The following is a 17,357-nucleotide window of genomic DNA, read 5'->3' on the forward strand; positions in this document are numbered from 1 at the left end:
GAGAACATCACTACAATATAGTATATCGCCCTAGCTGTTAACAATGTTCTCCGTATCGAAATCTACAACAGAAGCCTCGCTCACAATCCACAGCTCGGAAAGATTCTCAACATGACAAAGTGATGGTTTTCATATCATTCTTTTGATAAACATAGGTGACAGAACTTGATCTCTTTTGCCTTCCGAAACCCAACACTCTCCATCAAGCTACAGGACTATTTGTTTCTCTAACACTGAGGACTAGGAAGCATGTCATTTCAAAGGATGAGACTAAACTTAACAAGGCTATCCTATATCCATTTCTTCGATTGCTTTCTACACAAAACATCCACTTTAACCATGCAAAAATAATATTCATTTTAACCATGCAAAATAATATCCATTTTAACCATGCAAAATAACTTTCATTTAAAAATGTTACATCAAGTGTTTTGCGAAATCAAGGAGATGCTGAATTTTGCCTCTCAGAATTTAGCAGGTAATCTTTCTTTACATTGAACACTCTCAGAATTTAGAAGGTAATCTTTCTTTACATTGAACACTTCTCAACAACAATGTCTAACATTACAGTTCTCTCTTTGCTACTACTGAAATGTGTAAATACAATACTGTGTACATACAATACTGTGTACATACAATACTGAAAGAGGGTCTTCAGACTCTACTTCCAGGAGCCCTTAATTACCACTGGGGAATATATATAGATGTACTATAATTGTGGTATCTAAAATTAATAGTTCTATACCTCATATCAATTACATAATACATGTAAATAAATTTGTTTATGAAGCACAATTGCCTGTGAAACATCACTGCCCCCCCCCCCTTCCACTAAATCATCTATTTTGAATGACATTACCACTACAATATGAAAGCTACTGGTATCTAACTTCAGACTGAAAGTTGTCAGAATTGTTACAAGATTTTAATATGTGACTTGAAGGTCAATGCCAAGCTCACAAGGTCATCATACAAAGCACCACTAAAAAAACTTCATTACAAGTCTTCACCTACTTCATTACAAGTCTTCACCCATAAAATATCAAAGCCCTCTCACTAATAGTTCACAACTTTTAAAGCAAGATTTAAGTTTTTTCCACAGCCTTATTACAAAACAGTATTGCATTTGGAACAGACTGAAACCGTCTGGTAGTGAACCCAAGGACATCAGCAGACCTGGTAAGATGGTTCTTACCTTTTCCGGTGTGTTAGTTAAGACTTACATCTTCCACAGTGCTGGGTTGTGGACTTTCTCGATGACGGCGGTGGTGCAGAGACTCTTGGCCTGGTACCAGTTTTCACTCTGGATCACTTCTGTACACACCCTGTACCATCACCAAATAATTAGAGCCACTGACACCATCAGAAACATCAAGGCAATGGGAAGTACATACATGCAGGAGTCTTTAATTTTCGAACAGTACTGTATGGAGATGCTTTTACACAAGACAATATATTTCAGATAATACTGCGATGCATTACTTTTAATTATATACCATAAATTAACAAAAGAATTATGTTTGATATTTTCATTAACATCATGCAAGCTGCAAGTAACTAGAGGGGAAAAAATAATGGAAAACAGCCAAACAATTCCAAATAAAGCCTCTCTGTACATTCAGATTTTTGATATGAAAATTATTAAAGGAATGCAGAATATTTTCTGACTAAGTTGCTGATGATAGTAAAGAAACTCATTAAATGACAAAAACATGATTTGTCTACCAGAGCAGTAACTCCACATTTAGTGGCATCTTCTCCAGAATGAGCTGGTACTCGGACAGACGGTCGTCTTTGGGAACACTGTTGATGTACAGATCAATAACTCGGTTGACGTGATGGTAATTCAGCCAGGTGGATCCGGAAGAATGAGGGGTGTCAAACATGACAGGAATAGAGGAGAGAGCCCGACTGAACAAGTTCACATAAGTCTTGATGCCCATGGAAACTGTCTCCTTGGAAACGATGAGTCGTTGACAGAAAGCCAGGTATCTGTTGGACGAAAAATCAAATACACACAATGGGGTCTTGTTCCTTTGACTAGGCTGAAAATACCAAGTCAAAACAATGTACAACTATGTTACACAGATTGAAAAACACATAACCAGAAATGTTAAGGTAGTACTCTACATCGTCATAATGGCTGACTTCCTTTAAAAACATGGATGAAAAAATCGATATCAGCAATATTTGACTTTTCCTTTTCCATTTAAATACCTAGCCGAGTAGCTCAGTAGGTTTGAATACCGACTGCAGAACTGTAGGTCGCAGGTTCGAGTCCAGCAGGGGTTTTAAATTTTTTTCAGATTACCTTCCACTAAAACTGTATTTTTTGACAAAATAAAGTAAACTTGAAAATTTTCAACTTCAAAATATTGTTGTACATATCCTCCACTTTTCATCTACATCAAATTTCTCTGGTGTAGCACACCTCCTTAAATGTGGGGAAGACATAGCAAAACACAGATACCATGTCTGAACTTGGAGGCTACAAATGAAATGTTTCCCATGATGCAACAGCGAGTGGTTGTAACAGAAGTCCCCCTACAGTTTTATGACCGTGTTACAACATTTCCTATGAATTAATTCCTCTGCATTTCGTGAATGAGATGCATGAACACAACTGAACTCTGTAGACTGGTTCATGCCAACTCATAAATCTGAACCTCTTAAAAACAAGCTACATGGTCAGACACATATTAAAGGAAGCCCTGCCCTGGTGTTACAACTATCTCTGATTAATTAACACACCTGAAATAAACAATAAACATCTAACATCCAAATCCTGCTCCCTGAGACAGAACTACTACATAATCCTACTATCACATGACAGCTATACTAAATCATGTGACTTCTAATGAAAGCTTTCACTACATTCTCCCTCTACACACACTTGTAAGCTTGACAAATATAAAACCAAACTCAGAATTTAAGAAATGAACATGACATATTTTGCATGCAAGCCTTACGTGTTCAGTGATGAATTTTTACCCCTGTCATCAAAACTTTATTACAGTGTAAGTCAAAGGTCGAGCATGATTTAACTGGAACCATGTCTTGCAATTCAGACCATGTTTTCTTCTTAATGGAATGTATAACACATGAAATATTTGATCATAAAATATAAAACAGGGCACCTAAATTTCTCTGCCAACTTTTTATTTAAGAGAAATCCAGTTTTAATTGGCTAGTGCTGCTTGCCTCTGAAAGTGACATCAATTTCACTACTTCTAGGTACCGTTCTCAAATTCAGCGTTGGTAAATTTATCAATTTTTCAGCAATAGTAAATTTATCAAACATAGCATTGATATATTTATAAAATTTTCAGTATTTGTAAAATTCATCTAATTTATAGCATTGATAAATTTATCAAATTTTTCAACAATGGTAAATTCATAAAATTTTAAGGATTGGTAAATCATTTAATTGTTTGACAAGTCAGGCATTTTCAAGTATTCAATATACACGTACATAAGCAAGTTTGAAATGTATCAAATTTTTCAGTTTGAAATTTCTCCTTCAATTACTTTCTAATATGATTTGTTTAAATGGAATTTATCAGACATCCAATTTTTACTATAGTTCTTTTGCTTTAACATTTCCTTTCCTTCAGGTCAATGACTACTGAGAAATGCCAAAAATTCTTCACTTCTCTGAAAACAGCGAATCTCTTTCATTCTTTCTACACACCTGAGGACAGGTAACACATTCACTTACCTGCACCAAACTTCTGTTAGGTCAGAGGCCGTTACCATGGAGCCAAGCATTGTCTCATAAGCCTCAAGTGCAGCAGCTGTGTCTCCTTGTAACTCCAGTAACAGGCTGAAAATACAAAAAATGGAATCAGAGGATGAAAAAAAACCGGAATCAAATAACTCCAGCAACAGGCTTAAAATACGAAAAATGGAATCAGAGGCTGAAAAAAACCCGGAATCAAATAACTCCAGTAACAGGCTGAAAATACAAAAATTGGAATCAGTGGATGAAAAAAACACGGAATCAAATAACTCCAGTAACAGGCTTAAAATACGAAAAATGGAATCAGAGGCTGAAAAAAACCCGGAATCAAATAACTCCAGTAACAGGCTGAAAATACAAAAATTGGAATCAGAGGATGAAAAAAAACCGGAATCAAATAACTCCAGCAACAGGCTTAAAATAGGAAAAATGGAATCAGAGGCTGAAAAAAACCGGAATCAAATAACTCCAGTAACAGGCTTAAAATAGGAAAAATGGAATCAGAGGATGAAAAAAAACCCGGAATCAAATAACTCCAGTAACAGGCTTAAAATAGGAAAAATGGAATCAGAGGCTGAAAAAAAACCCGGAATCAAATAACTCCAGTAACAGGCTTAAAATAGGAAAAATGGAATCAGAGGCTGAAAAAAAACCCGGAATCAATAACTCCAGCAACAGGCTTAAAATAGGAAAAATGGAATCAGAGGCTGAAAAAAAACCGGAATCAAATAACTCCAGCAACAGGCTTAAAATAGGAAAAATGGAATCAGAGGCTGAAAAAAACCGGAATCAAATAACTCCAGTAACAGGCTTAAAATAGGAAAAATGGAATCAGAGGATGAAAAAAAACCCGGAATCAAATAACTCCAGTAACAGGCTTAAAATAGGAAAAATGGAATCAGAGGCTGAAAAAAAACCCGGAATCAAATAACTCCAGTAACAGGCTTAAAATAGGAAAAATGGAATCAGAGGCTGAAAAAAAAACCGGAATCAATAACTCCAGCAACAGGCTTAAAATAGGAAAAATGGAATCAGAGGCTGAAAAAAAACCGGAATCAAATAACTCCAGTAACAGGCTTAAAATACGAAAAATGGAATCAGAGACTGAAAAAAACCGGAATCAAATAACTCCAGTAACAGGCTTAAAATACGAAAAATGGAATCAGAGGAACATGGATCATAAAATCATTTCAAATAAACATTTTAAATGCAACCGATACGCACCACCCATTTATATAGGCTAACACATTTTTGAGGTAGATAAACGAACGTTAATAAAATGCACAAATACAACATTTTCCTGTACTTATTTTGTGACATACCCTGGTATGCTATCACAGAAATAACATGAAGTAAAATACTAAGTCATATTGTTGCTTTAAAATGAGGATAACTAGTTTCTGACTTAAGAGTGAGGCTTTTGATGTTGGTTTAAGGAGTCACAAACATCCATTTCACTTTCTGCTCCAGCATCACTGGTGCCACCATTAACCACCACGATGAACTTCAAATCTGAAGTTATTCCTTAAATGCTGATTAATTCATTGCAATAATTGTCTTCAAATTATTACAGGAGTGTTCAAAGACATGTATCAATTGCAGTTTAACAGGATATGACATCACAATGTGGACATATGATGAAGTTACAGAGTAGATAGACAGATTGCCAGACGGACGGACAAGCAGGGAAAAGTGGCTGACAAGCGATTCTTTTCTTAAAACACAACACAGAATTATTTACTTCACACATTCAGTTGAATTACTCATGCATTTGTAAATACATATAATGTTAGATATTAGTGGAAATTAAATATAACCTCCCAAGATTTATCCGTTACACTGCTGCTCTATAACACATATTAATCATGATATATGTTAATGAGGTCACTTCATTAGAAACCTGCATTATCGTTTCCTTTCCAAAGTGACATTCCATACGTAATAATTCAAAGCATTAAATTTAGCCCTGGGCTTCACACTGGAGAGATGAAAGAAAACAGTGTGAATTTTCTGGTGGGTGACTTAATTTGAAACGAAATTTGTGTGGCCTGAATTTCACTCTAGGCCACAGTGCCAAAGACATTGTCACCTTGCTTAGGAACTTTTCAAAATAAAATGGAATACCCATCTCTGCACGTCAGTTAACACGAGGCATAACATTCCTTGACACATGACTACAAAAACGGACAGTCTTCGTAACAGAACGGGGCACTCCAGCGAGCCAAATTCTGTGTCCTATGGATATAGCTTAAATCATCTCAGATACATTTCTACTAGAAAATAAACAAGCATTCCTATCAGCTTGACTTACGACATAATTATATAACGGTAGAGCGAACACATTCTGCATTACACCACAGCAGATAAGCATGCCCCCTCAGGACACAGGAACACACCACCTAAGACAAATGATTGACCAGACCCTCATTAATTATGTAGGTGGATCCGACTCATTTCTGGGATGGGAACCATCTTCAGGGGCTGTAACTTGGATCAACATCAAAGGGAAACAAATTTCGTCCTACTAAAGGGGTCGAAGTCATTGAGAACTTGAACCAATCTAGTCCTTGGTTTCTGTAAAGTCATGTCAAGTACAAATAGTTTTTCCTTTATTATTGTGCATTCATTGTAATAGAAAATTGCATTTTGATAACTGGAGGATATATATTAACAGTGAAAGTTGTAAACAACTTGATGAATGTGGACAAAACCCTAGAGAAAATATCTCATATACATGCACATTCACAAAAACATGTGATTAATGTTACAAAATTTATATTTTAAGATATATAAATGAACTTTCCTTCCCCCCATTCACATAATTTAAAACATTACATAATAAAACATTTCATAAGTAACACTTGATATTAATCTAATGCATCCATTTCATTATACTGTAAACCATTTTCCTATTACATAATTTGCTTTTAAAAAACTTTTGAACTTAACCTAATATATCTATTTCACAATACTATGAACTAGTTGGCAACTCGGTAATGAGTTAAACTTGTGACTATGGAGGTCTGCAGATCAGCATTTGGACCAACCATGCCTCAATGTGCAATGCAGACTTTGACATTGTCAAACGAATTCAAGAATCAAAAAGAACAGAGAATATGCAGTAAATTCCTACAAGGAACTGTCATTTGTAAGTCAGTAGTATTTGAATGCAGTGTTGTAAGTACCGTTTATCACAGTAAATGCTGGGGAGTACCTGTAAATGTTGGACAATACAGATGTGGTTTTTCAGTGCTGTAGATTAATGAACACTCCCTGGACTGACAGGTTAAGAGGTTGTAGGATGATAAAGCAGTTATTGAGTGTGAGTAGGAATGACAAATAGGGAGGTGTTATTATCATAAATAATCATGATCATAAATAATAATCACAAGCATTATGTGTGTCCATGCTAAACTGAACAATTGTCCAAAGGTTGGGATTGTCATGTAGGACAATCTGATATACATCACACAGACAAAATATAAGCAAAACCTGTCCTAAAAGGACAGATATCCCCCGCAGGGAACATCAGAAATAGGACACATTTAAACTATTCATTCCTACACCTTGTTCGTTTTGAAATGACCTTCATTCTAAGTCTGTCAAACTTCTACAACCTTTAAAATGTTATAGCTACGATATTAATCTTTCTGACCTTGACCTTCTCCAAAGACCTTCGTTTAAGATGATGAAATATATTCTGGTCACCAAAAAAAAGAAAAGAAGCCTTTTATCAAATACAGTCTGCAATCTCCTGTAACCCTTGCATTCCATTGCAATGGTCAAGACATATATTAACAAAGTCAATCGAAAAGTTTACAAAATTTGAGGTATCAACCTAAAAATAGCAGATGCAAAGGTTCACTGGTACTTAATATTTTTACAAACATAGAAAAAAAAATTCACTAAACACTTCAATAGAGAGAAAAAGTGTTTCAAATACCTTTGTTGCAAAGGTTAGAGATATTTCTGTAAGTCATTTACATTGAATCAAATAGGAAAATGAAAGTAAGTTTTTGTGCAAAGTCCATGCATGAAACAATTTTCTGTCTTCATTCTGCCCTACAAATTCACAAAATCTACTCAAAACGAGCCCTGATAAAAGTTTTCACTAAATTTTGGTCAGACAACACCTCTACTGTTGTATGTGGTATTTAAATATATGTTCATTTAAATAACTCATGCCAAAGTTCACAATAATTTCATCTCTTTTGGACTGGTCATCTGGTCAGTCCGTGACAAATTACCACACAGAGCCTACCTGGTTTTCATTTAATTAATCAACCCTCTCTTGCCAATGGCAACTTGCATTAAATGCTTTATCCATCATACCTCTGTGTTCTAATCACTTTCAACTAAATTCTTGTGTGCCATACCTCTCCCCACAATATTAATGTACCTAGTGTTTGTATGCCCGGCCAGGTTGAAAAATTTCCATCAGGATAGGTATATTGTACTACCTTTGTACAGGTGTAATAAATATCATAGTAGACCGAAGCACAGATTAATTCTCAAAGCAATGTCTAATAAAAGATATAAAAATCTTAAATTTCAAAATCTACTGTACAAAGATTTGAAGTAAAAGAAAAAAAAATTTGAAGTGGAAAATTGATGAACAAATTCTCTTTTAACATTAAGTGCTATAATAACCCTGCTATGTCTGCCTGAGGTACACTTTTAGAAAAACAAAACACTTAATTTTTAATTTACACCCCTGCTTACACAGTCCAAATCCTCTTAATCACTACAAATGTACATTTTTTTTCTAGTGGCAAAATGCTCTACAACCACAATAACATGTAAATGTCATTAAATGGAGAAGCATATATCACTCCGAGTAAAAAAACAAACTCTAAGTTGCCGAAAAGAACTTCACTAAATACTGGAGTGAAAAGGCTATTTTATATTGTATTTCACACTCTTACCACATGAAGGCTGCAGCCAAATCAAAAACTTCCCTCAAACTATTATATTTCATATGCTAAAAGACAGAGCCATGCTATTTCAAAATATGGAATTTTTCAAAATACCACATCAGAGAAGTGCTACTTTCATTTTTCATTAAAAATGTAAATTTATGTGTGGTTTCCGTTTTGAAGATTACTCAAACACTCCGACTTAAGACGGTAACTATCCAGGGAGAGTTAGTGACGATTAAGTTTTTCAGTGACCAATTCAACAAGAGGCCCATGGGCCACAATGCTCACCCAAGTCATATCGGCCTGCTATTTTTTATCAGATGTTTACTCTCATTATACCACGAATTTTTTTTTTACCACATATCATAACCCCACCCTAGCCCCACAGGGTCATGACTTTATCCTAACTGAACTTGAATCCACACATCATTCATATATAACAATATTACTGACATGGCCTGGCCTTGTGTTCTCGAGAAGATTTTTCAAAAGATTTTTTTGGGTTTATATTCATGCACTAAGTAAAACTGGATCAATGATCCAACTCCACTCTTAAACCTATTAACCAAAAAACAACAAAAAACTTAAGTCCATACAACTCAGTAATATGATTTAGTGCGGTCCTGCAACTCTTGAAAAAAAGAAGTTTTACAATTTCCTATCTATATTCTCTTGTAAAACTTTTGAATTCATATTTTAGCCCCACCCTCGCCTCAGGGGGCCATGATTTGATCAAATATGAATCTGCATTACATTGGAATGTTTGCTTATTTAAAATATAACTAATCATGACTATTGGTTCTTGAGAAGATTTTTTAAAATTTTCATGATACATATTTTGAACCCTTTTGTACACAGAGGACTTGCCTCCCGGGACCATGGTTCACACAAACTTGAATCTGCACAACAGGAGGATGACTGCATACTACCCTGTTGTTTTTGAGAAGATTTTCACCCCCCCCCCTTTTAGAAAACTTTGAACCTGTATTGTGACCTAAACTTACTACTGGGGCATTGATTTGATCAAATGTGAATCTGTACTACCTGAGGATGCTTGCATATCAATATAACTAATCCCAGTCCTGCTACTCTTGAGAAGATTTTAAAAGACTTTTTTCCTATATACTGTTAAGTATAACTTTGATCCTCTATTGAGGAATGGCCCCATCCACACCCCCTCCCCTCCACCATGATTTGAAGGGACTCGAGTCTGCAGTAGCTGAGAATTCTTGTATATCAGTATGGCTAACCATGGGCCTGTTCTTCTTAAGATAAAAAAAAATTGCCCATACATTGCCATGTAAAAATTTGATCACTTATTGTGACCCCACCCTACCCTCCGAGGCCATGATTTGAATGAATTGGAATCTGCATTACCCGAGGATGCTTGCCTTTGAACATGACTAACCATAGCCTAGCGGTTCATGACAAGAAGAATTTTAAATAATTCTTACTAGATAATCCTATGTAAAACTGATCTCCTGTTGTGGCCCTACCCTACCACAACAAAACTTTGATACCCTATTGTGGCACTACCCTACCACTACAAAACTTTGATACCCTATTGTGGCACTACCCTACCACTACAAAACTTTGATACCCTATTGTGGCACTACCCTACCACTACAAAACTTTGATCCCCCATTGTGGCCCTAACCTATCACAACAAAACTTTGATCCCCTATTTTGGCCCCACTCTACCACTACAAAACTTTGATCCCCCATTGTGGTCCTACCCTACCACTACAAACAGATTTGGAACTGCACCTCCTAATGATGCTTGCATGTTGATATAAGACCTGCTGTTCGTGAGAAAAAGATTTTAAACATTTTCCCCGTGATGAATTCCCATGAAAAACTTTGTTCCCCCTATTGAGACCACAACCAATCTCTGAGGACCATGATTTGAACAAATTTAAATCTGAATTTTCTGAAGATGCTTACATACTAATATGACTAATCATGGCCCTGCTGTTATTGATAATAAGATTTTTATAGATTTTCCCTATATATCCATATAAAACTGTACATTTTAATTTCCCATTGTAGCCCCATCCTATCCCTTGATTTGGACAAACTTGAATCTTTCTTCTGTCAAGAAGCTTGCACACTAGTTTTTTTCTTTTCCGACCCAGTGATTCTTAAAAAGAAGATTTTAAATGTCCATTGCTACTTTTTGCCTTTTCCTTATTACCTCCTCTAGTAAGGAAAGATGGAGCACTTAATCTGAACTTGAATCACATTCACCCAAGGATACTCTGTACCAAGTTTGGTTGAAATTGACCTAATGATTCTATAGAAGATAAAAGTGTGAAAAAGTTTACAATTTTGGCTCAGGTGAGCTAAAAGGACTAAAAAGTTACTGACAGTCACAAATACAAATATTATTGCTTTTAAAAGCAAATCATAAATTTCTAGTTACATAATATCATTAACACAGAACCATAAAGCAGTCCACCAAATTTTGAGTTAATTTCTAACCTGTAGTTGAGCCAGACATAGAGATTTTCTTCCAAAATTTGTTCCTGGGTCACAATTTCAGAGAAGTTTGGCGGAGAGTAGGTCATGGGGACATCTTCACCCAGTAGGGAACTAGAAAAAAGTGACAAACTGTCTTAAGAAAAAGCTGACATTCTGCTGTATGAAAATTGTAGTAAAAACTTCTTACTCATCTCTACACACAAATAAAAATTTATTTGTGTTTAATTTGTTTGAAAGTTTATTTATGACACAGAGAAGCCATTAACATACCAGAAGAGGAGGTTGGGGTCGGCTAACTCCGACTTCACGTCCACGTCGTAGCAAATCAAGACGCTCTTCTCCAGGGTTTCTATCGCCTTGTTGATTTCTCCCTGTAATCAAGTCACACAGAACTCCATTCATGCGCTAGAAACTCATGTATGATTCGATTCTGCAAAATCGCTTTTTTTTGTGTGAGAGACTCCTCTCTTACTTGCTTAAAAATTATGCAAGTGAAAAGTTTAATGAGACAGAAAGCAAGTAATTTTCCTTTTGATCCATGTATTCAAATCATAGGGTGCTCTTAATTTTAGTGATCCTAAACTCTTTTCTATAGATTGGAACAATGGGGTGAAATGTTAACAAGATCAATATTAGGGGTCCTCGAACCTGCGTTAATTTACTGTAACGCCAGAATTACAGCCTGGCTCTAAGTATTTTTTGTCACATGGAACTTTCGTATCAGCTATTTACATACGAGAGTTGGTATAGAGCAATTCTGCAGCCAATCATTGTACACTACCCATCACAAATAAGTATATACATAAGCTTTTTACACATTTTGGAATGAAATATATTCAATATAATGAAAAAGAGCTGAATTCACTGTGTATAACTTTCAATTTATCTCAGTAAAATAATCATTTAAGGGTGCAACTTCAATACATGTGAAACAATGATGGGCATTCAATATTTTTGGCTTAATCTGTTAAATAGTGATATTGATTTATCTAAGGTGAAAAATCAAAAGGTCTTATAAAACTACACATTAAATACACACTAATATGTATAAGTAATTAGTCTGAATTGGTTTCAAGATAAAAGTTTGCATAATGTCTCTTTTTAGAAAATTCTAAATTTTAAAAAGGAAGTATTTTGATAAAAAATAAGGATATAAAAAGTTTAAAAGCCGAATGTCATCTATTTATATGTAAGAGTTATGCATTTTGCATAGAAAAATCCGTATCTATGATGTAACCCATATTCTGTATGCGCAAGTAACTTATTTTGGTAAGTGTATACTTATTTATGGTGGGCAGTGTATACTGCAGTAAATCGCCATGGAAATGTATGTCTAGTGAGATTCTGTTGTACAGGAACAATGAATGGTATAAAATTCTATAAAGAAGTACCTGCTTCAGTTCAAAGTTAGCTGCATAAAAGTAGAGGTGAGCACTAAGTGGATTGGCATCCAAACTGTCAGCAAACACCTACAAAACCCCATGTCTTAGTTTGACAATCTGAACTACTGTATCTGTAATCATTGATAAAACATACTGTAAAATAAAATCTTAATCTCATTTCATAGGCTTACTCTATAGCATTCTAAAACCTTCATATTAAGAAATGTAATGTTTCATTTCAAGATCTTCTTTTCTTCAAATAATGGCTGGAAATAGAGATCCAGTCCTCCTTAGATATAATGGCTGGATCCAGTTCTTGTTAGAGAGAATGACTGGATCCAGTTCTTGTTAGAGAGAATGGCTGGATCCAGTTCTTGTTAGAGAGAATGGCTGGATCCAGTTTATGTTAGAGAGAATGGCTGGATCCAGATCGTTACAGATAATGGCTGGATCCCTTTCTTGTTAGAGAGAATGGCTGGATCCAGATCGTTACAGATAATGACTGGACCCAGTTCTTGTTACAGATAATGGCTGGATCCAGTTTGAGTTAGAGAGAATAACTGGATTCAGTTCTTGTTACAGATAATGGCTGGATCCAGTTTGTGTTAGAGAGAATGGCTGGATCCAGTTCGTTACAGATAATGACTGGACCCAGTTCTTGTTACAGATAATGGCTGGATCCAGTTTGTGTTAGAGAGAATGGCTGGATCCAGTTCTTGTTAGAGAGAATGGCTGGATCCAGTTCGTGTTACAGATAATGGCTGGATCCCTTTCTTGTTAGAGAGAATGGCTGGATCCAGATCGTTACAGATAATGACTGGACCCAGTTCTTGTTACAGATAATGGCTGGATCCAGTTTGAGTTAGAGAGAATGACTGAATTCAGTTCTTGTTACAGATAATGGCTGGATCCAGTTTGTGTTAGAGAGAATGGCTGGATCCAGTTCGTTACAGATAATGACTGGACCCAGTTCTTGTTACAGATAATGGCTGGATCCAGTTTGTGTTAGAGAGAATGACTGGATTCAGTTTGTTACAGAGAATGGCTGGATCTAGTTTGTTACAGAGAATGGCTGGATCCAGTTCGTTACAGAGAATGGCTGGATCCAGTTTGTTACAGAGAATGGCTGGATCCAGTTTGTTACAGAGAATGGCTGGATCTAGTTTGTTACAGAGAATGGCTGGATCCAGTTTGTTACAGAGAATGGCTGGATCTAGTTTGTTACAGAGAATGGCTGGATCCAGTTCGTTACAGAGAATAGCTGGATCTAGTTTGTTACAGAGAATGGCTGGATCCAGTTCGTGTTAGATATAATGACTGGATCCAGTTCGTGTTAGATATAATGGCGGTTACCTGTCTAGTGGCCTGTGACTCCCCACAGTGACTGTACAAATCTGCCACACAGATCCACACACTGATCAGGCCCGGATTCTTCATCAGAAGTTGTCGACCCAGATTGGCTGCCTCCTCGTACCTAGAGAAAACCAAGGCACACAATCTTAATTATTCTACAGTCTGTATGATTCACACAAAAACTAATTACGAAAGAGGTTAATTGAAAGGTGGTCTTTGATTTCATTATTTATAAGCCCCCCCCCTTTCATTTTACCAATATTTCTTGCTGCAGTGTCATTGTAACACATGATTTAATGTTTTTCATGCTTTTTATAGCCAAATCTACAAATATTAATTAACCATCACGTAAACAAACTACTTTTCAAAACAAATCACCTATCAGTTCAGTGAATTGCTTCAGTACTATGGACCCCCACCCCCTTCCTTTGACAGCTACTAATGAGATGATGTACAACACTTGAGGTTTAGCGGAAAGGTGTAAGATTTCAGGTCAGGTGTGACACCACAGAGTGGTGGTACACAGCACAACAGTGACCAGTTTAAAAAGCAAGATGACAATCCCAACACTGACACACACTCCGTCTTGTCTTTCATGATAGATTCATTACCACAAACTCGCTAAAACGTGTTATCTTTCATACTTCTATTAAGAGATATGATACATTAACGAGTGAAAATACATCTGTTTTTCTATCGCCTTAAGAGAAATCACCCGGGCAGCTGGCTTATAGAAATGTCATACAGAAAATCTAGAAATGACTTTTATTACTTCAATTATGTTTTTAAAAATTTTTTTTAAAAATTATTGTAAAGCAAAATCCTTCTATGTCTTCGGATAAGTACATTAAATTTATCACTTGCCCTTCTCCAGAACACACTCCTCACGGAAATTCGAATGTTTCCTCCATATGGAAATCATATTTTACACATTCGAAGTAATAAACAAATTGAAGATCATGTGTTGATGATGAATATAACAAGGCAAGATGGCAAAAATAAATTCCCATGAAATGCAAGGGAATGACAGTACACTATGTAATAAACATCCTCTGCTCAACTGAAAATACTCCATAGGGAATTTTTTGTCCAGTTTTATTTTCACACACTTTGCCTCATGATCCTATGAGCTATAATTACTTTTCAAGCATATGGACAAGAATAACAAGAGGGAAAAATTTCCCAGTATCTAGCATACCCCCCTCCCCCCTGCAAACAGCACCTCCCATGTTCCTGAAGCAACAGAGGATCTAAATGCTGCCTTCTGAACAAACTCTAGTCACTTTCATAATGTGATTTTAATCCCAGTCCTACAAGTCAGTGCTATACACAAAACAATCCTGACCATCCAAATAATTGCTAGATCCTGGTACTAAATCAAATTATCATGGATGACTCCTACACAGTTTAGAAAACAAAAGTGATTCCTGTACCGGAAGGAGATCGATTTGTATTCAAACAATTACAGGAAAAACAAGAGGTACTGTGAGCAATGCTCACTAAGAATACCCCCCGCTTACCCCAATCTCCCAAAGGGTGTTGGTAATAGGTATAAACTACCTCTTTTCTGAGTGTAAAAAACAAATGGCATGACAAACCGAACCATATTGCTACTTTGATGTCCAGTGCGCGTGACCTTTGACCTTTTGACCCCAAAATCGATAGGGAACATCTTCATCCCATGGGTAGTCCATATGTATGATATGGTGACTGTAGGTGGAAAGGATAACGCTTTAGAGCCCGGAAACCATATTGCTACTTCGATGTCCAGTGCGCGTGACCTTTGACCTTTTGACCCCAAAATCGATAGGGAACATCTTCATCCCATGGGTAGTCCATATGTATGATATGGTGACTGTAGGTGGAAAGGATACCGCTTTAGAGCCCGGAAACCATATTGCTACTTCGATGTCCAGTGCGCTTGACCTTTGACCTTTTGACCCCAAAATCGATAGGGAACATCTTCATCCCATGGGTAGTCCATATGTATGATATGGTGACGGTAGGTGGAAAGGATAATGCTTTAGAGTCCGGAAACCATTGCGTCTACAGACGGACGGACGGACGGACAGACAGACGGACAACCCGATTCCAGTATACCCCCCCCCACAACTTGTTGCGGGGGGTATAAAAATCAGTTTTCATACTTACATAGTGCTGACTTTCAGGAGGTGAAAGAGATTGGTGAAGAGCTGGGAACCCTGGGATATCCCATCATCCTCCAGACTCTGAATAAAATCACAGGCTTTCCACATCATCTCCTTAAAGTGATCCACCGGCAACAGAAGATCTGGGGTCAAATTCCAGTTCAGGATTAACTTTTCCTAAAGTTAGTAAAATTGTCATTCAATAATCAGCATTTTTTAACAATGTGTTCTTGTGAAACACTTCGCCCTTGACAGAGGTCAAGTTAATTTTGATCTTCATCTTCCTTTACATTTCAGTTTCTCTCTATCTTCTAGTAGTTCAAATGACAAACAGATGAAAAACAATATGCTACTTATCTTCGATCTAAGAAGGCATAAAAATACTGTCTTTAATGCTTTCTTCCAGTATGAATATGTGACCTATAAAGTCTTCCGTCAATAAATTACCTTGCAAACGATTTTGCCGGTGGACTGGTTGGTGGGGTCGTAGAGCTGGGTGGGGACAGACTTGTACCCCAGGATGTGGAGGAAGACCAGCCACAGAACACATCGGTCCTCTATTGACATCACAGACTTCAGCCAGTCGTACTTATTGGGGCCCTCAGCAGTTAGAAGATACTGAAACAAAACACAACACAGAGGTCAGCAGTTAGAAGATACTGTCAGAAACAACACAGTGCACTCTCTTTTACATTCGCATTTCTACGCATTTATTCAACAGTGAGTGTTATGATATACATAAGTTCTGAAGCAATGTCTTCCAAATTTGATCAAACCGCTGTGTGTTTAATAAATCTCTATAAAAAGAGTGGATACTGGACATATGCTCATGAATTAATGATGCATGTTGTCTGAAAATAATTATTTCTTTTTCGACCCCTCCAGCAGGAAATCATAAGTCAGTGGAACCATGTAAAATCTATACTATTCAATACATGTGATGTCTAATACAGTGGTATTCACCAAAATGAACTGCGTCCCCTTGCAATGTACTTTAAAAAAACCAAAACAACAACTAACAAATATAATATGACCTTCACCTATGACCTTTTGACCAAGAAATTAATAGGTATTTTCCTCTCCCCACTTGCCACCTCTGTTCAGCATGCTCAAGGTTAAACCCTGGAATGGTACTACTGAAATAAAGGCACAACATTGGATGTGTACTAATGTGGTACATGCACATGCAACTTACAGAGCAGCCTTGTAAGAACTTTTTGGAAACCATTCCCAAAGCAACATGCCTATAGCCACAACAGTTTCTAGGTGTGCATACATTAAAACTCTAAAAGCACCACCTATAGAAGATTTGTAAACAGTGTACAGGACACCCTTT

General features: G+C 36.5%; 1 protein-coding gene across 1 annotated transcript in view; it reads right to left on the bottom strand.

The window, feature by feature from the left end:
* Positions 1-17,357, bottom strand: part of LOC125675025 (zinc finger C3H1 domain-containing protein-like) — a 119,799-nt gene that overhangs the window by 65,231 nt on the left and 37,211 nt on the right. Inside the window, exons 24-32 of the mRNA XM_048912482.2 lie at positions 16,469-16,639; positions 16,026-16,198; positions 13,875-13,995; positions 12,531-12,608; positions 11,410-11,510; positions 11,140-11,250; positions 3,719-3,823; positions 1,726-1,992; positions 1,224-1,325 (exon numbers count right to left, since the gene is read on the bottom strand). Of these exons, the coding sequence (XP_048768439.2) occupies positions 1,224-1,325; positions 1,726-1,992; positions 3,719-3,823; positions 11,140-11,250; positions 11,410-11,510; positions 12,531-12,608; positions 13,875-13,995; positions 16,026-16,198; positions 16,469-16,639 (1,229 nt within the window). The remainder of the gene's footprint in view (positions 1-1,223; positions 1,326-1,725; positions 1,993-3,718; positions 3,824-11,139; positions 11,251-11,409; positions 11,511-12,530; positions 12,609-13,874; positions 13,996-16,025; positions 16,199-16,468; positions 16,640-17,357) is intronic.

Source organism: Ostrea edulis, chromosome 3 (assembly GCF_947568905.1).
Source record: "Ostrea edulis chromosome 3, xbOstEdul1.1, whole genome shotgun sequence".
In the NCBI taxonomy this organism is placed as follows: Eukaryota; Metazoa; Mollusca; class Bivalvia; order Ostreida; family Ostreidae; genus Ostrea; species Ostrea edulis.